Source organism: Loxodonta africana, chromosome 3 (genome assembly GCF_030014295.1).
Source record: "Loxodonta africana isolate mLoxAfr1 chromosome 3, mLoxAfr1.hap2, whole genome shotgun sequence".
In the NCBI taxonomy this organism is placed as follows: domain Eukaryota; kingdom Metazoa; phylum Chordata; class Mammalia; order Proboscidea; family Elephantidae; genus Loxodonta; species Loxodonta africana.
In genome coordinates, this window is record NC_087344.1 from 59,266,939 (window position 1) to 59,290,118 (window position 23,180).

The following is a 23,180-nucleotide window of genomic DNA, read 5'->3' on the forward strand; positions in this document are numbered from 1 at the left end:
CCTGGGGCGTTCCAAATCCTCTGAGTTCACAGTTCCCAAAATGGGCTTGACAAGGAGAAGAAGGACCTGGTCCTGTGGGTGGTGTGGGGGAAGGGACTTATCCAGGTGGGAGCCTGGATAAGCCAAGACAGCGAACATCCAAAGGCCATCCCATCATGTCCCTTGTCAGTTGGGCCATAGATTCACCTTTCCAACTCAGTTTTTGCTCAGCAGCTGGCGTGCCTGGGGACCTCCATAAACCAGTTTGCTAGTATTAATAGCTGATAGGCCAACCCCAAGTGGACATCCTTAGTGGGCCATGGATGGCTGTATTCTGAAAAGGGCCTGTGGAGAGGTGTGAACGAGGAGTCCCAGACACACCCTCCCCCCAAGTATTCCCTCCCTTAAAGACTCCTTACTTTTATAGATCTCCGAATCGAAGCCAGCATCCTTCCCCAGGTACGCTGAAAACCCAAAGCAAATGGAGTTGGAGAAGGTTCAGACCCCAAACTCCTACTAGATTTTGGAGACATAGACTTTGGTCGCGGCTTTGAGTCCTGGTCTGTTGGGGGCTCGTGTTTGACTTCGGGAATGTTCCTTCACCTCTCTGTGCCTCAGTTCCTTCATCAGTAAAATGGGGGCAGTAATTCCTCCCTGATGGTGGTAGGGTTATGAGTAAATGAGTTCACATGAATAAAGTTTTTGGCAAGAGCCTGACACATAGTAGGTGTGTGGTAAATGGTGGTTTCCTTCCTCTGCCCAAGCTTACTGCCAACATCACACACTATCTACATAGAGGTCAAGCCTGGAGACACCTGGGTTTCTGGTGGGACCAGGGAGAGGTGGCAGGGGTGGAAGTAGTGTTCAGTGAACCCCCAGAGGCTGACAGGTGAAACCCAAGGCAATATTGACACAGACCACCAAGGAATAGCAAGAACAGCTACTGCTCACAGGGTGCTTACCATATGCCTCATAGTAACTCATGTGACCCTCACCACAGCCCTGTCTGTCAGTACAACTGTTATCTTGCATACAGAGGAGGAAGCTGAGGCATGATCACCAGCTAACACCTCAGCAGCTTGATTCTAGGACATGATGCTGCCTCCCTGGAAAAGACCTTTGTGAGTGAGGCCCAGAGAGGTACAGAAGCTGCCCAAGGTCACACAGAGCATCAGTGGAGGACTCAGGATTAGAACCCAGGAGGACTCAGGATTAGAACCTAGGGCTTCTGCCTCCCAGCCCGGCACCTTCCGCTGGGACCACCACAGTTGCTATGGACATGAAAGCGGGGAGTGGGGGGTGGTGAGCGGGTACTCTCAGCAGGAGGTTGGCTGAAGTCTAGGGGCCGAGAAGATGCCAGGGTTGCAGGCATTGATGGCGGGAGGGACGGGGATCTAGGTGGAGTGATGGGAAGGATAGGGAGTCAGAGGGAAGCAGGGCAGATGCCTGACCTTTGGCTTGGCTCTGGGCTCAGTCTATGGAACAGCTCAAATTTCCACACTGACAGACTGTCCTGGCCAAGCTGCCTCCCAAGTTATTTGGGGCACAGGGCAGGGGATGGAAAGGACGGTGAAGGACAGTTTAACAAGGTCTGACAAGAGGCAGGGAGGGTGGGCAGGACAGCTGCCCGGGGAGACCAGTGTGTGTGTGAATGCTCACCAAAGGGTGTAGCAGTCACCCTTTGGGTGAATTCTTTGGGGGTTTCTCCTCTCTGTGCCTAGGAGTGGGATCTGTCCTCTCCCAGTTAAGGGCAAGGTACATTGTTCTTCTGGGTTTGGAGGTGCTATCTGGTTGCGGCCTGCTGGGAAGTGTTCCACTCTGGTTGTGAAGAGAGGGAGGGATTATTCTTTCATAAGAGCCACCACCACTTCTCTGTCAGTCTGTCGTACTGTGGTGGCTTGCGTGTTGCTGTGATACTGGAAGCTATGCCACTGGTGTTTCAAATACCAGCAGGGTCACCCTTGGTGGGCAAGTTTCAGTGGAGCTTCCAGACTAAGACAGACTAGGACGGAGGACATGGCGATCTACTTCTAAAATAATTGGCCACTGAAACCTTAGGATAGTAGCGGAACATTGTCTGATATAGTGCTAGAAGATGAGCCCCTCAGGTTGGAAGGCACTCAAAACACAGCTGGGGAAGAGCTGCCTCCTCAAAGTATAGTCAACCTTAATGATGTGGATGGAGTAAAGCTTTCAGGACCTTCATTTGCTGATGTGGAACTACTCAAAATGAGAAGAAACGGCTGCAAACATCCGTTAAAAATCAGAATGTGGAATGTATGAAATATGAATCTAGGAAAATTCAAAATCATCAAAAATGAAATAGAACACATAAAGATGGATACCCTAGGCATTAGTGAGCTGAAATGGACTGGTACTGGCCATTTTCAATTAGACAGTCATATGGTCTACTATGCTGGAAATGACAAATTGAAGAGGAATGGTGCCACATTCATCCTCAAAAAGACATTTCCAGATCTATCATGAAGTACAACACTCCCATGATAGGTAATATCCATATGCCTCTAAAGAAGTACTAGTTAGCACGACTATTAATCAACCACTGTCATGGATTGAATTGTATCCCCCCAAAAATATGTGTCAACTTGGTTAGGCCATGATTCCCAGGATTGTGTGGTTGTCCTCCATTGTAATTCTATGTTAAGAGGATTAGGGTCGGATTGTAACACCACCCTTACTCAGGTCACCTCCCTGATCCAGTGTAAAGGGAGTTTCCCTGGGGTGTGGCCTTCACTACCTTTTATCTCTCAAGAGATAAAAGGACAGGGAAGCAAGCAGAGAGTTGGGGACCTCATATCACCAAGAAAGCAGCACCATGAGCAGAGTGCGTTCTTTGGACACCAGGTCCCTGTGCCCCAGAAGCCACTTGACCAGGGGAAGATTGAGGACAAGGACCTTCCTCTAGAGCCGACAGAGAGAGAAAGCCTTCCCCTGAAGCTGACACCCTGAATTTGAACTTGTAACCTACGAGAGTGTGAGAAAGCAAATATCTCTTTGTTAAAGCCATCTACTTGTGGTATGTCTGTTATGGCAGCACTAGATGACTAAGACAACCACCAATGCCAAAAATGAAGAAATCGAAGATTTTTTACCAACTTCTGCAGTCTGAAATTGATCAAACATGAAATCAAAATGCATGGATAATTACTGGTGATTGGAATGCAAAAGTTGGAAATAAAGAAAAAAGGATCTATAGTTGGATCTGTAGGCCTTGGTGATAGAAATGATGCCAGAGATTGCATGATAGAATTTTGCAAGACCAATGACCTATTCATTGGAAATACCTTTTTTCAACAACATAAATGGAAACTATACACGTAGACCTCGCTGGACGGAATACACGGGAATCAAATCGACTACATCTTTGGAAAGAGACGATGGAGAAGCTCAATATCATCAGTCAGAACAAGGCCAGGGGCCAGCTATGGAACAGACCGTCAATTGCTCATATGCAAGTTCAAGCTAAAAGCTGAAGAAAAAGCAAGTTCATGAGAGCCAAAGTACAACGTTGAGTACATACCACCTGAATTAGAGACCATCTGAAGAATAGATTTGATGCATTGAACACTAACGACCGCAGGCCAGACAAGTTGTGGGATGACATCAAGGACATCATACATGAAGAAAGCAAAAGGTCATTTAAAAGACAGGAAAGAAAGAAAAGACCAAAATGGATGTCAGAAGAGACTCTGAAACTTTTTCTTGAATGTACAGTAGCTAAAGCGAACGGAACAGATGATCACGTAAAAGAGCTGAACAAAAGATTTCAAAGGACAGCTAGAGAAGACAGAGTAAAGTATTTCATTATAAAGTGTTATAATGAAATGCTCAAAGACTAGGAGTTAGAAACCCAAAAGGGAAGAACACACTCTGCATTTCTCAAGCTGAAAGAACTGAAGAAAAAATTCAAGCCTTGAGTTGCAATATTGAAGGATTCTATGAGTAAAATACTAAATGATGCAGGAAGCATCAAAAGAAGATGGAAGGAATATACAGTCACTGTACCAAAAAGAATTGATCAACATTCAGTCATTTCATGAGGTAGCATATGATCAAGAACCAATGGAACTGAAGGAAGAAATCCAAGCTGCACTGAAGGTATTGGCAAAAAACAAGGCTCCAGGAATTGACGGAAAACAAATGGAGATGTTTCAACAAATGAATGCAATGCTGGATGAACTCACTCATCTATGCCAAGAAATTTAGAAGACAGCTACCTGGCCAACCGACTGGAAGATCTCCGTATTTGTGTTCATTCCAAAGAGAAGTGATTCAACAGAATGTGGAAATTTTCAAACAATATCGTTAATATCACACACAAGTAAAATTTTGCTGAATATTATTCAAAAGGGGTTGCAGCAGTACATTAACAGGAAACTGCTAGAAACTCAAGCCAGAGTCAGATGAGGACATGGAAGGAGGGATATCATTGCTGATGTCAGATGGATCTTGGCTGAAAGCAGAGAACACCAGAAAGATGTTTACCTGTGTTATATTGACTATGCAAAGGCATTCGACTGTGTGGATCATAACAAATTATGGATAATATTTTGAAGAATGGGATTTCCAGAACACTTAATTGTGCTCATGAGGAACCTGTACACAGATCAGGAAGCAGTTGTTCTGGCAGAAAAAAGGGATACTGAGTGGCTTAAAGTCAGGAAAGCTGTGCATCAGGGTTGTATCCTTTCACCATACCTGTTCAATCTGTATGCTGAGCAAATAATCCGAGAAGCTGGACTATAAGAACAACGTGGCATTAGGATTGGAGGAAGAAATTAACAGCCTGCAAATATGCAGATGACACAACTTTGCTTCCTGAAACGGAAGAGGACTTGAAGCACTTACTGATGAAGATCAAAGACTACAGCCTTTAGTATGGATCACATTTCAACATAGAGAAAACAAAAATCCCCACAACTGGACCAATAAGGAACATCATGATAAAAGGAGAAAAGATCGAAGTTTCAAGGATTTCATTTTTCTTGGATCCACAATCAATTCCCAGGCAAGCAGCAGTCAAGAAATCAATGACATAGTGCACTGAGCAAATCTGCTGCAAAAGGCCTCTTTAAAGTGTTCAAAAGCAAAGGCGTCACTTTGAGGACTAAGGTGTGCTTGATTCAAGCCGTAGTATCTTCAGCCGCCTCATCTGCACACAAAAGCTGGCCAATGAATAAGGAAGACCGAAGAAGAATTGTGCCTTTGAATTATGGTGTTGGCGAAGAGTATTGAATATACCATGGACTGCCAGAAGATGAACAAGTCTGTGTGGAAGAAGTACAGCCAGAGTGGTGCTCAGAATCGAGGATGGTGAGACTTCATCTCATGTACTTTGGACATGTTACTGGGAGGAATCAGTGCCTGGAGAAGGGCATCATACTTGGTAAAGTAGAGAGAGGGTCAGCCAAAAAGAGGAAGACCCTCCATGAGATGAATTGACACAGTGGCTGCAACAACGGGCTTGAACATGGCAGTTGTGGTGATGGTACAGGACTGGGCAGTGTTTCGTTCTGTTGTACACAGTGTTGCTGTGAGTCAGAAGGGACTTAACAGCCCCTAACAGCAACAACAAGAGCCTACCATATGCTAGCTTTATCTATATCATCTCATTTAATCACCATGAGTGACTGAGAGAGATGTAGGGTGCTCCTTTTACAGATGAAGAAATGGAGGCTCTGAGGGTGAAATGGCGTGCCCAGGATCCCACAGCTAGTCAGAACTTGGGTTTGTCTCACTCCTGAGCTTATCCCCTGCTTTGTGTTCTTACTTCAGATGCCCATAATGTAATAGACCCGAGAACCTAAATGAGACAGTGCGGATGGAGTGGGGAGTTGGTAGGGCTTGTTTTTTGTCCCTAAAGACCCCCTCAGAAGGGCTGGCAGGGCCAGACCACTCTCCAGAGGCTATGAGCTGCACCTGGGCACAGCCTCCACCTGATGTTAAGAGCGGGGGACAGGCAAGTAGGGTCACCTTGAACAGTGGTGTAGGTTGTGCACTGCGCAAACGTGTCCACCGATAGGGCAAGTGGGGTCTGGTATCCGGTCTGTTTTCCACTTGCCAAGCCTTGCACCCTGGCATGTGGCCTATATCTGCTTGGAGGGAAGGACCTCTTTTTCTAACTATCCACCCAGTCCACACAACATTGCAATCCGTGCTAATGGTCACCCTGCAGACAGAGGGGAGTGCAAGTCTCAGTCTTACCCTCCTGCTAGCTTGGGATGAAATAAGATGGTATATTATCAGGAGAACTCAGACAATGTCAGTTCCCTTTTCCTCTCCTCTTGATGCCAGCCCACAGGGGCAGATAATCCTATCTCTTCCATGCCTTCCACCGTCAGCCCACAAAGCTGGCGCTGGCTGGCCACCCAGTCTGAGGGAGGAGACTTGCACGCTTACTCCAAAGGCCCCAGGGAAGTGAGTCTCCACGGCCTCCCTGGTCACCCTACCTCAGTCCAAACACCCCTTGGTGCCGAGGGCCCTTCCTAGAGTCAGACAGCAGACCCATGGCCTCATCTGCTCATCCTGGGTTTGCTCTGGCCTGGCCTGGCAGGAACGGGAAGACTTACTGCGGACGAGGACTTTGGCAAAGGAGGAGGCTCGGCCATAGGCGTTTTTCACTATCACAGTGTAGGTGCCTGAGTCCTCAATGGTGCATCTGAAAATGAGAGAGAGGGAAGTTCCTCCTGAGACTGTTGGGCTCCATGGGAAACTCCAGTCCCTATCTGGGAGTGGAAAAGGCTGGGATTAACAGCAAGGCCTAATGGTGCAAGGGGGGACCTTGGGTTCTAGTTCAGGCCCCATCTCTGAACGCTGTGTCTTTGGGCTGGCCACTATACCTCTTTATGGCTCAGCTTCCTCCTCTGAAAAACTGGGGACATTACATCAGCCTAAACCACCTCAGGCAGAAATGCTTTGAAAATATGATGTACCACATTGCGTTGCTATTATTGACTCTGAAGGATCAGAGAGGTTAAGTGACTTGCTCAGAGTCACACAGCAACTGGAGTTCAACCATGCCTCAAGGTGATGAGCATTCTCCCAGGCATTGCCCCCTGTCCTATCAACACCTCCAAATCAGAATCCTGGAGCAGGAGCAGAGTGGGGGATGGACTTGTCCAAGGAACACTGCCAATCTGTGGCAGAACTGGGCCAGGTATCCACATGTCCTTGCTCTCAGGCCTGGGTCTTACCACCAGCCAGGCCAACCCTGTCGTGTTCCCAGTCAAGGAGGGCCGGTTCCACCCCAAGGGCACCATGGGCACATGGGATGGAAGAAAACTTCCAGATACCCTATCCCAGGTGACCATGAGAGTAGGTGGTGGATGTGGTACACCTGACCCCGTCAGCAAACAGAGAGGCCCCGTTATGCTTCTCATTTGCCCCTGGTCACTCTGGGTAGGAATTGCTCTTGTTTTGTTTGCTTGCTTTTATTTTACTGATGTAAAATACATACTACATAAAATTTGCCATTTTTACCATTTTCAAGTCTACAAGCCAGTGACATTAATCGCTTTCACAATGCTGTGAACCATCACCACGATTTGTTTCCAAAATGTCTTCATCACCCCAAATAGAAACTCTGTAGCCATTAAGCAATAACTTCTCATTCCTCCTTTTCCTCCCAGCCCAACTAACCACTAACCTCCTTCTTGTCTAACATAGATAATTCATACAAACGGCATCATACAATATTTGTCCTTTTGTATCTGACTTATTTCACTGAGCATATTTTTGAAGTTCATCCATGTGGTAACTTCAGAACTTCATGCCTTTTTACAGCAGATTAATACCCCATTGTACGTATAGACCGCATTAGCTTATCCATCCATCTCTTGATGGACATTTGGATTATTTCCACCGTTTGGCTCTGATAATAATAATAATTGCCAAGTGTATTGCTGTGATGAACCACCACTCGTCTGTCAGTTTGTTGTACTGGGGTGGCTTGTGTGTTGCTGTGATGCTGGAAGCTATGACACCGGTATTTCTCACACCAGCAGGGTCACCCATGGTGGACAGGTTTCAGTGGAGCTTCCAGACTAAATCAGACTAGAAAGAAGGACCTCGTGATCTACTTCTAAAAAAAATTGGCCAGTGAAGACCTTATGAATAGCAGTGGAACATTGTCTGGTAGAATGCCAGATGAGCCCTTCAGGTTGACGGTCTCAAACACAGTGGCCATTGTGAAGATGTCACACCTCTGGGCAGACTTGTGTGTTTCATGCTGTCGTACATAAGGTCACTATGAGTCAGAACCGACTTCACGGCACCTAATGACAATGACAACGAACACTGGCGTATCACTTTGTTTTCAGAGCCGGTTCCCCCTGCTCCTTGAGGCCTTCCTCACCATGTAGCTCATGGGACACCTCCCTATTAAGCCCCAAAGGGTCAGATATTTACGTCCATGCCTGACCATTTTCCTTCTGGAGGGTAGGATCCACATCTTGTCCATCTTTGGGTCTCTGAAGACGAATGTGGTTGAGATAGAGGGTTTGGTGTATTGAAAAGAACCCAGATGGAGAGCACAGGGCTCAAACCCAGGCCCTGCCCTGTACTAGCTCTGTAAGTCCCTTAACTTTTGAAGCCTCTGTTTGCTTACCTGTAACAAGGGGATAACAATACTTCCGTGGAAGTACAGTGGTTAGGATTATTGATAATACACAGAAAGCACCTAGCACAGGACTTGGCACCTGTTAGGAAGTCAGCATGCGGCCGCTCGTATTAATAACGCATCCTTTAGGGAGTGTTGTGCTTTTTATTCTCATATGGCTTCCTTCCACACACCCTGCCCCTGCCTTTAAAACCATGTTTAAGACTCACCATCTCCTGAAAGGCCGATCTAACAAACTCTCCAAGTCCTTGGGTTGTGCAAATGGTTAACATGCTTAGCTGCTAACTGAAGATTGGAAGTTTGAGTCCACCCAGAGGCATCTTGGAAGAAAGGCCTGGTGATCTACTTTGGAAAAATTGGCCATTGAAAACTCTATGGAACACAGTTCTACTCTGACACACAGAGAGTCACAGAAAGTCACCATGAGAAGGGGTCGTCACGAGTCAGAGTTGACTCAGTGACAATTTTTTTTTTTTTTTAACAAACTCCCTTGGTGAGGTCTGTGGGTGGCACAAATGGTTTGCGCTTGACTACTAACCTAAAGGTTGGTGGTTAAACCCAACCACAGCGCCATGGAAGAAAAGCCTGGTAATCTGCTTCCTTAAAGATTACAGCCAAGAAAATCCTATGGGATGCAGTTCCACACTGTAACACCTTGGGTTGCGGTGAGTTGGAACCGACTTGTTGGCAATGGGTTTGAGTTTTCGTTTCCACAGTGATGCCCCCTCCATCTGCTTCTCATTGTGTGTGTACACACGTGTGTGCATGCACATGCGTGTGCCTGTGTGTGCACACACGTGTGTGACTGTGTGTGCACACATGTGTGACTGTATGTACGCGCTCATGTGTCCTCTCCCCCAGCAAGGAGCTGTCTCCACATTCCTCACTCAGCGCTCAGTCCTTGCTGCTAGCCTCTGAGTCCGTAGTTCTCATTGTATATTTCAAGGCACCAGAATCACGTGGGGAAAGCAGTGTTAAATGCCCATTCCTGGGCCCACTGCAGACCTACTTAATCTGAGTCTTGGCATGTGGGTCTATTTCAGGAATTGGTATTTTAACAAGCACCCCAGATAATTTTGAAAGTGAGGTAAACTCAGGAAACGCTGCTCCAAGGATGGGGTTGGGATCCTGCTCTGGCCCTGGTCGGGGTGGGGAGGGTCTGGGGGTCATGAGTCTCATTGGGAATCACAGTCTCACCTCCTAATCTCCAGGGTCAGCAGTCCATAGTTGTTCTTGATTCGGTATTTTCCGGCAGGAAAGAGGCGGGGATCAATTCGTACCTCGTTTTTGTACCTGTGGAGGCAAAGAGGTCTGTGGCAGCAGGCAGGGCGGAGGTTCCTCTCAGACCTGGATTCTAACCTCACCGTTGTGTTGCTTACTAGCCTATGTGACCGCTCTGAACCTCAGTTGCCTCTCCTGTAAAATGGGAGTAATAACAGCACCGACCTCACAGGGTTGCTGTGGGGATTAAATGGGATCAGGTATATGTAAAGCCTTTCCCTGGTGCCCTGCACACTGCAGATGTTCAAGGGTTCATTCCCCATTTAGGGGGCGGAGAAGAGGCGGCCCATAATTAGGAGTACCCCCCACGGCGGGGACACTCCCAGGAGTACTCCAGGGATCAGGCCCCAGCTTTTCCCTTCTCACTGGGGATGGCTGCCAGAGAAGGTACCCACATCCCTACCTCCCTTGCAGATCCCTCAAAACAGCAGTTCTTTGTCTTGGCTCTCATTAGAATTGCCTTAAAAAAAAAAAAACAAAAAAACCAAACCCAGTGCTGTCCAGTCGATTCCGACTCACAGTGACCCTACAGGACAGAGTAGAACTGCCTCATAGAGTTTCCAAGGAGCGCCTGGTGGATTCGAACTGCCGGCTCTTTGGTTAGCAGCTATAGCACTTAACCGCTATGCCACCAGGGTTTCCAGAATCACCTTAGGAGCCTTTAAAACTCTCCAAGTTCAGGCTGCATCACAGACCAATTCAATCAGTATCTCTGGGGTGGAACCCAGGTATTAGAATTTTTTAAAACTCCCCAGGTGGCTCTCAAGAGTGGTCAAGCGGGTCAGTCTGTCCTGCTGTACCCTGGGTACTCCCTTTTGTTTTCTGCAAACTTTGGGGTCTCCTCCCTGCCATGTGGACTGGGAAGTGAGATGGCCTTGCCTCTTTCCCCAGGCCATTAGGCCAGGGTGGGGGTTCTGGAAGATCAAGGAGTTAGGAGGGCTGGATTCTTGACACAGCTTGCTGTGTGACCTTGGGCAAGTCCGTCTCCCTCTCTGGGCCTCTGTGTGGGTGAGGGCTTGAATGGACGCCTCTCTCTCTGCCCAGTGGGGTGGTTGAGATTGAAGAGGAGGCCTCAGCCCTCAGATAGAGGGCACACCAGTCTCAGTGGGCTGCCTTCCTTAGACCTAGCTCCCCACAAGCCCTGTTTGTCTCCATGGCAACCAAACAGAGCCACACCCATGGCCCTCCGCCCAACCCCCAAGCCGCACTCTCTTTGAAAAGGAGCCCAACTAAATCCCCCATGGGGAGGGTGATGCCTAATCTGGATGTCCAATCTGTCCAGCTCCCCCAGGCCTGGGAGCTGAGGTCAGGTCCCCCAAGCCACACCTGTCAGGAACATTCCAGACACCTCAACCTGGCCAGCCTCTGCCCTCCACAGAGAAAGCACCAGCTGCAGCTCTGGGCACAGCCCAGGCAGCTAGAGGCCTCAATGCTATCCTGGCCTTTCCCTGGGTCTCAGTGTCCTGACTATTCAGTCAGGCCCTTGAAGCGCCTGCCGTGTGGGTGATCCTAAGTGGAGGCCGATAATAAAATAAGATAAAATGGGACAACCCAGGTGAGGAGCCCGGCCCAGTGCCTGGCTCTGAGGAGGCCCTCATAAATGTGTGCTAGTTTTATTATTTATCTAAATCTTTTTCTCTCTCATATATTTTGCTGTTAGATTTTACTTATTAAGGATGCTTGGCCTAAGAGATTGATTCTAACTGGCATCAGTTAGAATCATTTCTGTGGCGTGAACATGGCCAGACTAATCAAAACCAGTTGCTGTCGAGTCGATTCTGGCTCATGAAGACCCCACGTGTGTCAGATTAGAACTGTGCTCATGGAGTTTTCAATGGCTGATATTTTGGAAGTAGATTGCCAGGCCTTTCTTCTGAGGCACCTCCGGGCAGACTTGAAACTCCAACTTTTTGGTTTACAGAGAGTGCATGAACTGTTTGCATCACCCAGGAACTCTGTGGCCAGACTGGGCTGTGCTTAATTTGCCCTGTCATTGGCCAGAGACCTAGAAGCCTGGGCTAAGGTTTCTGATACCTCATTCCTCAGCAATTTCCCCTGAGTCCTCCCTGGGCCCTGGGAATGCTGTGGAAGCCTCGCCTCATCCCTTGCCCCTGAAGGTAAAGTGGGCCTTGGAGTTCCCCATGGCTCTCCATTGTCTCCAGGGTTCCTTGGCTTGGCATTCAGGGCCTCCTCATCTGGCCCCAGCCCATCCTTCCAGTGGATTTCCCTTCTCTGCTCCTGCCTTTCTCTTGTTGTATCCCAACCCCCCACCCCTGGCACTCTTCAGGGGGTTTGGTGTTGTCCAGGTTGCCACCTTTCTCAGAGACACTGATTCAAGATCCCTCAGCTCAGTGTTATGAGTCCTCTGGGTACCTGCTAAGTGCTTCTGCATTCGCCTCAGCCTCTCTCATTAAAAAGACTTGGGGCAGGCTGTGTGTTTGAGCCCTCTCAGTGGCATGTATTCAGGAAGTGCTCGATAATTGCTGAGTGAATGGACTCTCCTGGCCAGCCCAGTGAGCCCAGGTCTTCCTCCTGACCCAGGGCTGAGTTTCTACCAGGGCCTGGCTGGAACCTCCAGAGGCTAACGCAGGGACGAAGTGTGGCCTCGCCTGAGGCGATTGACAGTGGAAAACCAGATTCCAAAGCCAGGAACACCAGGGGCCACCTGAGTCCCTCCGACAGGAGATGGGCCTGGCCTTGGCTTCTGCCACTTGTGAGAAGTGTTTAGCTTTCTGTTGTGGCAACCTTGTTGGCAAGGGTGAAAACAAGACCCCCTCCCAGAGGCTTTCACAGAATGCTTTATACTTGGATACAGAGCCAGGGAAGGGCCGGGCATGGTGCCCGGCCAGGAAAGCTGAGGCAATGGCCCTCACTTAGCCCAGGCTGGGCATCAGGGGCAATCCTCCTACTGAGCACCAGTGTGCAGGCAGGGACTGAGTCCCAGTACCTAGCACCACACTTGGCACACTCAGGCAATGACTTAACTTCCTCAAAATGCCGCTTCCTTGGTTGCTCCCAGCCTAAGTGCTTTCTATTTCTCTGACTTCAGAGCATATCGTGTGCATTAAGGAAAACACGACTGTAATGATTACTTTCCTACTCTCTAGGCCAATACGAAGCATTATCGACTGGAGTCTGGAGACCCGAATTCGAACCCTGGCTCACACTGGCAGTGTGACCTTAGACGAGTCACACTTGATGTCCTCTCCTGTGAAATGGGGTAAGAGTCCCTACGTCATGAGTGGCCTTGAGGCTCATATGCGAGAGTGGTAGAAAAGTGCTGGGTCAATTGTAACTTGGGTTCAAGTGCAAGATAATGCTTTTCCTTTATGTTCTATGTTATTTGTGTGTTTGTCTTCTCTCTATTATTAGACCATGGTCTGTTCATCCCTCAAGATTTGGCTTATATGCCACCTCCTCTGAGAAGCCTTCCTTGATCTTTCAGCCCGAGGCAGCCACTTCCTCCTCTTTACCCTCACTCCTTCATCTCAGGTATCACCCATCAATGTAATTTTCTCTGTATCTATGTTTCTCCTCTGGGCTGAGAATTCCTTGAGAGTGAGATTGTATTTGGTTCATTTCTGTGCCCCAGTGCCCAGTTCAGGGCCTGAGACAGTTGCATGCTTGGTGAGTATTTATTGAAACCCCTTCCTAACCTGCCAAGGAGCCCTGGTGGTGCAACGGCTAAGCGCTTTGCTGCTAACTGAAAGGTCGGTGGTTTGAACCCACCAGTGGCTCTGTGGGGGAAAAGACCCTATGGGGGCAGTTCTATTCTGTCATACAGGGTCACTGTGAGCCGGAATCTACTCAACGGCACCTAACAACAACAACCACTTCACCTGCCAAGGTGCCTGGCGATGGGCCTTAGACCTGGGGGATCAGTTATATGAATGCACACCTCCTTCTGCCACCCCGTCACATCAATTCAGGAGACCCTGCTGCCTTCCTCTTCTGTCCACGAGCAGGGCCTAACCTCTGTGGCTCTGCTTTCAGTATAACGAAAGGAATGGTGTCTCTTGGTTTCCCAGCCCTTTTCAAGTTCTGAAGGCATCCATGTTGCTGTGGCCCTAAATCCTTACCACATATAAGCTGGACAGAAGGCTTAACCCATTTTACAGAGCAGGAAACTGAGGCAGGCCCAGAGAGGTTAAGAGACATGGCTGAGCCCATACACTGGGTTAGTAGAGAGAGCTAGGTATGGAACACAGGGCTCCCACCCTAGCCCAGAACTTCTTCTCACTGTAGGACCCCTGCCTTCCTGGCCTACTTTCCTGTTCCCCTATCTCTGTCCTGTCTCCCGTCACCCTCCAACCCCAGAGACATCCAGCTCAGAGCAGCTGCCTCCTATTGCCACCAGAATCGTATTTTTGTAAGCGCTGGCTCCCCAGTGGCCCAGTATTGCAGCCCCAGGCAGCTGAGAGGTGGCTAAGAATAACCCCGGCCTGAGCCTCCCCAGCAGCTGCTGCTCTATTTGGGGAGTGGGCCGAGCTGGTGGATGGGCAGGCTTGGGGTCTGAGGGTTTGCAGTTTTCTAAGCCATCAAGAACTCCTGGGGGAGGAACGAGGCTCCCAGAAGGGAGGTGTTGGGCTGTAAGGAACACCCCGGAGGTAGAGCCCAGAGCCTGCAGGCAGGGCTAGGACCCCTCCCTCCTGCATTAGCACTTACCAGGTGACTTGGGGTGGAGGGGAGGCCTTGACAGTGCAGGTTAGCAGGACTGTGGTGTGTTCCCAGACTGCATGGGAGCGCAGAGGGATCCAGAACCAGGGCCCCCGGCCGGAACACAGCTCTCTTAGCTCCTTGGCCTCCCGGATCTTCTCCTCTGTCTGGAGGTACAAGGTGGTCTGTGATTCCTGTGAGCCAGGGGACCACCTCTCCCCTATCTTTGCTGTCACCTTGCCCCCTGGAGCTCCCTTTACCACTAGCTGAGAGACGGTGTGGTACATTGGGCAGGACATGGGCTTTGGAACCTGCTGGGGTCAAGGCCTAACTCTGCCACTTGCTAGCTGTGGGACCAGAGCAGGTAGCCTAATATCTCTGTGCCTCAGTTTTCTTATCTGTAAGATGGAATGATGCCAATAGCCCCTACTCCTCTGTGGGGTAGTAGGGAGGGTTAAACATGTTAACATGTGAAAAACATTCAAAACATGCCTGGTCCTAAAAAGCCCCATGTGAATATTAACTATTGCTCTCCTGCCCTGGGGAGGGGGTATGGAGAGTGGCTTCAGATCCCTGACATTTGCTAGGAATAGCATTTCCTAAGGGTCTTTCGTGTCCTAGGCATTGGGAAAGGCACTTTACAAATGCAACCTCATTGAATTTCCACCTTAACACAGAGTTGGTACAACCATGCCTATTTCACAGATGAGAGAACTGAGGCTTGGGTAGGCTAAGTCGCTTGCCCAAGGTCACAAGGCTAGAGGTGGTGGCACTGGCGTTCGATCTCCGGTCAAATTCTTTCCTGGACACCCAGCTGTCTTTTAAGAAGGGGGTAGGGAAGAGGAGAGAGAATAGAGCCAGCATGGGGGCCACAGCCTATCCCCTCACCCGCCGCCTCAGAGTCTTCCTGTCACGTCTCTGGCGCAGCAGCCTGTGGGTCTGTAGGAAGGCAATCTCCGTCTTCTCCCAGTCATTGCCGAAGCCAACCCGCTTCTGCCCGCGCTCCTCTAGCTCCACGGTGGAGGACTGGTGCCTCAGATGGGCCTCCCTGTGGGTGACAGAGGCCATCAGGGCCTGGATGGAATCCGAGGGGCTGGGGGGGACATCCTGCTAGCTCCATCCCCATGCCCAGCATTGTCAGCTTCTTGAGGACAAGAGCAACTTTGAATCCTCTCTTGCCCCCAAAACACCCAGAAAGAGCCTTGCATGCAGTAGGTGCTTAATAAACACTTGATAATTGTTACCGTTTGCAAAGGTCTTTCACAAGCCTTTGTTGTCTTATTTTCCCTACGACCAAGTGGACAGGCATTACTGTCCCCATTTTACAGGGCAGAGGATTGAGGCTCCATGACATGCTTGAAGCCATACAGGACCAGAACAGGCCTCCTAATCCGGGGTGCTGCCCAAAGCCAGGTGCTTTGACCTTCAGAGGTCTTGGGGCTGGATTACTTGCCCTTCCTTCCCCTCCTTTCTAGTCCCCTCCCTCACATGTGATATGCCTTGGTGAACTGGGAGGCCCCACCAGCTCCCTTTGGGCATAGTGCCTCACCACTGCCTGTGGGCCCACCCAAAGGGTGGTATGGTGGGCTTTGCTGTCAGCTCTGGGCTTGAATTCCTCTAGCCCCTTATTCTAGATGTATAACTTTGGGCAGGTGATTTAAGCTCAGTGTGAATGCCTAGCAGGGAGGCAGGGGACTGGATAGAATGGCCCCTTTCCCAGCCCAGGGCTCTCTGGAAAGGTCACCTGACTTACCAAGATGACTCTGAGGAGGCTGTCAGAACCAGGGCTGCTGCGAGGGCGTAGTCTGCCGCGCTGAACTGATACTCTTCCTCACTGCTCCCAGGAAAAGAGGAGGAAACGGGCCCTCAGGACTGGCTGGGCATCTGGTGGGGCTCCTGAGGTTGGGGCAGCATCTATACACTTCAGCCTTGGGGTGCTAGCAGGCAGGCTGTGTCACCCACATCATATTTGAGTCTCCAGAAGACAGGGTCATACCTCCCTTCTAACTGGGTTTCCAGGACAGGGCAGTGCCCCACGCCCCCAGGACTGGGGTCTCCAGAGGACAGGCCTGTGCCTTCTCCCTCAGACTGGGGTCTCCAGAGGACAGGCCTGTGCCTTCTCCCTCAGACTGGGGTCTCCAGAGGACAGGCCTGTGCCTTCTCCCTCAGACTGGGGTCTCCAGAGGACAGGCCTGTGCCTTCTCCCTCAGACTGGGGTCTCCAGAGGACAGGCCTGTGCCTTCTCCCTCAGACTGGGGTCTCCAGAGGACAGGCCTGTGCCTTCTCCCTCAGACTGGGGTCTCCAGAGGACAGGCCTGTGCCTTCTCCCTCAGACTGGGGTCTCCAGAGAACAGGCCTGTGCCTTCTCCCTCAGACTGGGCTCTCCAGAGGACAGGCCTGTGCCTTCTCCCTCAGACTGGGGTCTCCAGAGGACAGGCCTGTGCCTTCTCCCTCAGACTGGGGTCTCCAGAGGACAGGCCTGTGCCTTCTCCCTCAGACTGGGGTCTCCAGAGGACAGGCCTGTGCCTTCTCCCTCAGACTGGGGTCTCCAGAGGACAGGCCTGTGCCTTCTCCCTCAGACTGGGGTCTCCAGAGGACAGGCCTGTGCCTTCTCCCTCAGACTGGGGTCTCCAGAGGACAGGCCTGTGCCTTCTCCCTCAGACTGGGGTCTCCAGAGGACAGGCCTGTGCCTTCTCCCTCAGACTGGGGTCTCCAGAGGACAGGCCTGTGCCTTCTCCCTCAGACTGGGGTCTCCAGAGGACAGGCCTGTGCCTTCTCCCTCAGACTGGGGTCTCCAGAGGACAGGCCTGTGCCTTCTCCCTCAGACTGGGGTCTCCAGAGGACAGGCCTGTGCCTTCTCCCTCAGACTGGGGTCTCCAGAGGACAGGCCTGTGCCTTCTCCCTCAGACTGGGGTCTCCAGAGGACGGGGTTGAGTGTCAGTTTCAGATTAGGGGCCCTGGGGGCAGGGCAGAGCTGGAGCGGGGTCCCTGCCCTCACACTCCCACCTGGTATGGAAGGTCCGCTTCCGCGTTGAGGAACCCACGTGCAGGCTCCGCTGCCTCTCCTCCTTCTGCTCCTCCTCCCGGAAGTGCTCCCGCCTGTGAACCGCCATGGTCTGGGGGGGCTGGGGCTCCCCCACACTTCCAGGGTTGTGGGGCAGAGTCATGGCTATGAGGATGACAACCTGCCAGGGCCGAGTTGCACAGTTATTCCACCAGGAGTCTGCCCATCTTTACCCAGCGTGTTCCCTCTAACATCCCTGGGAGGCTTGCTGGGTAGAGGTTCTTTCTTCAATGGGCAGACAGGGAAACCGAGGCCTGAGATGGAGAGGACCTCCCTAAGATGGCAGAAGGCGGGGCTTTGGGGTCTGAGACGAGCCTATTCACTACCCCACATACCTCCCAGCTGAGTGGACAGAGCCTGTAATTGGGCTTGGCCCTGCCTTCCAGCTGTAGCCCTGCCCTTGCCTCATTGTGTGACATTGGACAAGGCCTTTCCTTTTCTGGGTTATTAAACACTGTGATGTCTAAAGACTGTCTATGATTCCAGATGGCTGGTATCCTCACTCTTCCTGAGTATGCCACGCTCAGTCCTACCTCTGAGCCTTTACCCACTCTGCTTTCCTTACCTGGAAAACCCTTCCCCTCTGCCCGGCTTGTTTCACTCTATTTATGCCTCAAAGCCTAGCCTGAGAGTGTTTATGTTAGTGCAGCGGTTAAGCATGGGGACTCTGGCTCCAGCCTGCCGGGTGTGATCCCAGCCCCTCTGCTTCCAAATGTGTGGCCGTGGGCAAGATTCTCTGACTTGGTTTTCTCATCTGTAAACTGGATCTACTGACCTCCCAGGGTGATTGTAAAAGTTAGATGAGTACTTGGTGTATGGTAAGTATCACATCAGTGTTAGGCATTAGCGTCATTTTTCTAAGAAGCCTTGCTGAAAAGCTAAGATCACCTAGAACTTTCTCTCCTCTGGTCTCTTTTGTACTTTTTATCTGCCCTCTACAATTTAGCTGATTCAGAAATGTCTCCCCTTGCTATTTATTTCATATCTGTGCATCCTAACTCCTCAACAAGATTGTAAGGCTCACCATAAGCAAACTAAAAGAAACAACAGTGAACACTTGCTGTGTGCCAGGCCCTGTGTTAGGTGTGTATCCCCAATCCCTATGATAACCCAAGGCACGAGGGCACAGTTATTATCCGATTTTACTGATGAGGAGGTAGAGGCCCAGGAGGGGGAGCTGTTTGCCCAAGGTCATCAAGCCGGTGGTTAGTGGTTGAGCCACGACTGGCACCCAGATCTGCCCGACCCTGGGGCCCTTTTTTTTTTTTTTTTTTTTTTTTAAATTTTTATTAAGCTTCAAGTGAACATTTACCATTCCAATCAGTCTGTCACATGTAGGTTTACATACATCTTACTCCCTTCTCCCACTTGCTCTCCCCCTATTGAGTCAGCCCTTACAGTCTCTCGTTTCGTGCCAATTTTACCTTCTTCCATCTCTCTCTATCTTCCCATCCCCCCTCCAGTCAAGAGTTGCCAACACACTCTCCCGTGTCCACCTGATTTAATTAGCTCGCTCTTCATCAGTATCTCTCTCCCCCCCACTGACCAGTCCTTTTCATGCCTGATGATTTGTCTTCGGGGTTGGTTCCTGTCCTGTGCCATCAGAAGTTCTGGGGAGCATTGTCTCTGGGATTCCTCTAGTCGCAATCATACCATTAGGTGTGGTCTTTTAATGAGAATTTGGGGTCTGTATCCCATTGGTCTCCTGCTCCCTCAGGAGTTGTCTCTTGTGCTCCCTGACAGGGCAGACATCGATTGTGGCCGGGCACCAACTTGTTCTTCTGGTCTCAGGATATTGTAGGTCTCTGGTTCAAGTGGCCCTTTCTGTCTCTTGGGTTCTTAGTTGTCGTGTGACCTTGGTGTTCTTCCTTTGCCTTTGCTCCCGGTGGGTTGAGACCAATTAATGTATTTTAGATGGCTGCTTGTTGGCATTTAGGACCACCCTGGGGCCCTTTTGACCTCTATGTTATACATCTACTCAGGGGCCAGGCCTTGGCTGAGGTAGGGACACAGGGGTGGGCCAGTGGCCTTTCTTCTCCCAAAGGGATCACAGCCTTCCTCCTTTGTATTCCTGAGGCTCAGGTCTAAGGCCCCCAATGGCACCCCATAGGGTTGGATCAGATTGATCTGCAGGAGGCTCAGGACTCAGGGATCAGGTCCATGGATGTGGAGAGGCCATTGAGGGGAGTGGGAAGCAGTGTGCTAGCTGGCTTTAGGATTTTGCATCAAGTTCTTTCCCAGATCTGGGGCTCAGTGTCACTGCTGGGTTTCTGAGGACCCCTCTGATGCTAAAGCTCTATGACGCTTGATGGAATTGCTAGAATGGCTCCTCCAGGTGGGAATTCTGGTCAGCAGGCCCCTGACTGGGAGGGCACTTGCCAGGCCTGGACCTGACATATACCCTGGGCACCAAGAAGGGACAGAAAAGGAGGCTACTCTTGCCTGTTCAGCTCTGCCCTGGCCTCACCTCTCCCAAGAGGCCTCCAGAGCAGGGTGGTTGTGTGAGTGTGTGCGTGTGTTCATAGGTTCTGCTCTGAGCTGGGCATGAAGATATCTAGTGACTATTTCTCAGTCCATGACCTGCGGGTGGACCTGCTAGCCTTGTCAGAGATCCCCTAGCCCAGAAGGGACCTGTTGTGAGGTATCAGGGGGCTAAGGTTGCCCTGGGTCAAACTCAGTGGGCATTTACTCCTTTGAGTTCCTAAGTGTTTGCTCCCTTTGGGTGTCCACAGGTGTAGACACCAAGGGAGAGACTGGATGACTGCACAGTGTTAGCCACCAGGGACTGCTCCCAAAGCCATCTTGGCCGCTGCTGACAGTCTCAGCCAACCACGATGGGACAGCTTCTCCAGAGGGAAGAGGGTCTCCTGGCCCCTGGATTATGACCACCCTGCTCTCAGCTGCTCTCCCCTCCTAATAGCCTGAGAGGAGTGCTACTGGCACTCCTACCAGACTGGGCAGATAGAGGCTTTCTCCCAACTCTCCTGGGACAAAGTGGCCCTGGCCCCAGCAGCTGAGGATTAGTGTTCCTGTGCGTCAGCCTCTGGCTCACCCCCCCTTCCCGTGCCCTAGTCCCCGATTAGCACAGCGGGTCCTGGGCCTGGTTCCTCCTTGACCTCCAGGGCCTCCAGCAGCCAGACCCCCACAGTGGGTGAGCCATTGGTTCTTTTTAAAGTATGACTGATGCTAGGGATTAAGCAAGGAGAGGTTTGCAGCCTCTCTGCCCTTTCCCCCAGGACCAGGGTGCCTGCCAGGTAGAGGGGATTAGCAGGCTGTGTGCCTGGAGGGTAAACAGCTCTCTTGCCCTTTTCTGGAGGTTGAAAGCCCTGGGCCAGAGGTCCTGTTGACCCCCTCCACTTTCCTCTCAAGCCTCCATCTACTGTCCCATCTTGGCCCTCCACAGGCACCCCTGAGTGAGAAGGGGCAAGGGGGTCTGCTCCCCTTCCTCAGGAGGGAAGGTGAAAGGCAGAGAGGCTGTGTGACGGCCAAGGCCCCACAGAGAATGGCAGAGATTTTGTGGCAGAGGAGCTCTGGGCAGTGGGTGGGGGAGTCTGTCTGTATACACGGGGACCCTTTCTTAGCCAACGTGTCACCAGCTTCCAAGAAGCCAGAATTGTAGTGGAGGCATCTCCTTTCACTCCCCAGGCCTCGTTCCTGTCAGTGAGCCCAGGCACAGAATGGGCTCCCTTCCGGCTGCGTGATTCAGGCTCCGAGGGGCTTGTTCTCTGTCTCTGCCTGCCAGTTGGCCAGGCAGAGCTCAGCCAGCACTGCTTTAAGTTCACCAGGACGCCAGCTCACCCTGACCCTGCTGATTCCTGCCCCATTGCGGGAGAGACCCAGTTCCCAGGGGTCCCCCAAATGTCTTGTTTTGCAGTTTTCACATCGTGGAGAGCTCAGTTTGGAAGAATCCACACAGAACAGTGGGATGGGGCACGGGCTCCTAGGGCCCTCTCGCGTTGTCACTTGGGTTGCTGCTTCAGCAAATATCTGCTTTCTCTTTCCAAATCTCTCAGGTCCCTTTCCCAACACACACACACACACACACACACACACACACACACACACACACGAGCATGCATGCGCGTGCGCGCACACACACACACACAGAAAAAGAGAAACAGAGAGAGAGAAATCACTTCCCAATGGAAAGCTCAGGGTCCCACTTTCTGGGGCTCCCTCCCCACCCCTGATCCCCAGAGGTGACTCACAGAAGCAGCTGTGCCCACTAAGGAGTCTCTAGGGAGAAGATTCCAAAGATGAAGGAAGGGGTCCTTGGTCTCTTCTTGCCCTTGGCTCAGCGGGGACTGGGACAAGAATGTGATCCTGGATCCTGAACGGGTCTTAAATATAGCAGCACTGAGACAGTGCGGTGACAATAGATGAGAGCTATGATGGGGGGGGAGAGGGGAGGGACTGTCCCCTCCTTCTAGCATTGCTCAGGCAGCAGCAACAGGTGGAGCTGTCCCCCAACCCTGCCCCCAGCCTCTCTGAAATCTGTTCCTTCTCTCAGCTTGAGCCCTTCTGCACAACTCCACCATCAGCCCTCATTAAAGTGGAAAGAATAGAATGGCTCAAACGTGGTTGTGTGGATGGCAGATTAAAAACAACAACAACAAAAACAGAACATAAAAACATACATATTGCTGTCCAGTCCATTCCAACTCATGGTGACCCCATGTGTTACAAAGTAGAACTGCTCCATAGGGTTTTCTTATCTGTAATCTTTACAGAAAAAGATCCCCAGGTCTTTCTTCTGTGGTGCCACTGGGTGGCCTCAAACCACCAACCTTTTGGTTAGTAGTTGAGTGCTTAACGTTTGTGCCACCCAGAGATCTTGGGGTGGCAGCTAAGGGGTGGTTTTCCCAGCTGCTGGTAGTTCTGATCTGCATCCTCCCTACCTCCCCCGCCCCGGCACCCACCAACTAGTTCCTAGGGAAGACACTAGACTTCTCTGATCTGATTCCCCTTCTGAAAAATGGAGACGGTGAGACTGGGCACCCTGGCTCCAAAGACAGTGGAAAGGATGTGACCTGAAAATGAGCTCTTAGTGCTTGTAAGTTACTCCTGGCTACACTCATAAGTTTGTGGCTCCCCAGCAGTCCCTGATGCAGCCCTGCCCCCACCTGTGGCAGGGTCACATGTGTATGGGGCCTGGACTCCGGAGGAGAGGAGGCAGGGAGCCAGCTCCTGCTTTACTCTCAGTTTCAGTTCCTCAGGCCTCCAGAGTGTCCACTGTGGGTCACTTCTTCCCAAACTTTGCCATGTCCCCCTACCCCATCTCAATTCTTTTCCCCTCACATTCACCCTCACCCACCCCATGCCAGGCCTGGGAGGTGCTGAGGAAATAGAAAATGAGATAAGCCCCATGTCAGAGAAGAGATCCTAAACTGGAGGGGAGACAGGCAATTATAGCAGGTGGTGGTCAGGAAGGTCCCGCTGAGCCCAGTCTCAGAGGGTGAGCACGTTGCAGGAGGCTGTGCCAGCTCTAGTTCCGGGAGCACAGCTCCCCATCCTGACTGCTCCTGGGGCCTCAAGCTGCCAGCAACTGCTATGCCCTGCTGC

General features: G+C 51.0%; 1 protein-coding gene across 1 annotated transcript in view; it reads right to left on the reverse strand.

Annotated features, from left to right (window-relative positions):
- The window catches only part of MYOM3 (myomesin 3), a 57,116-nt gene extending 39,395 nt beyond the window's left edge, over positions 1-17,721 (reverse strand). The window contains exons 1-7 of the mRNA XM_003415241.4: positions 17,561-17,721; positions 16,308-16,388; positions 15,443-15,602; positions 14,564-14,721; positions 9,815-9,910; positions 6,570-6,658; positions 399-443 (exon numbers count right to left, since the gene is read on the reverse strand). Of these exons, the coding sequence (XP_003415289.1) occupies positions 399-443; positions 6,570-6,658; positions 9,815-9,910; positions 14,564-14,721; positions 15,443-15,602; positions 16,308-16,388; positions 17,561-17,721 (790 nt within the window). The remainder of the gene's footprint in view (positions 1-398; positions 444-6,569; positions 6,659-9,814; positions 9,911-14,563; positions 14,722-15,442; positions 15,603-16,307; positions 16,389-17,560) is intronic.
- Between the last annotated feature and the right edge of the window lie 5,459 nt (positions 17,722-23,180).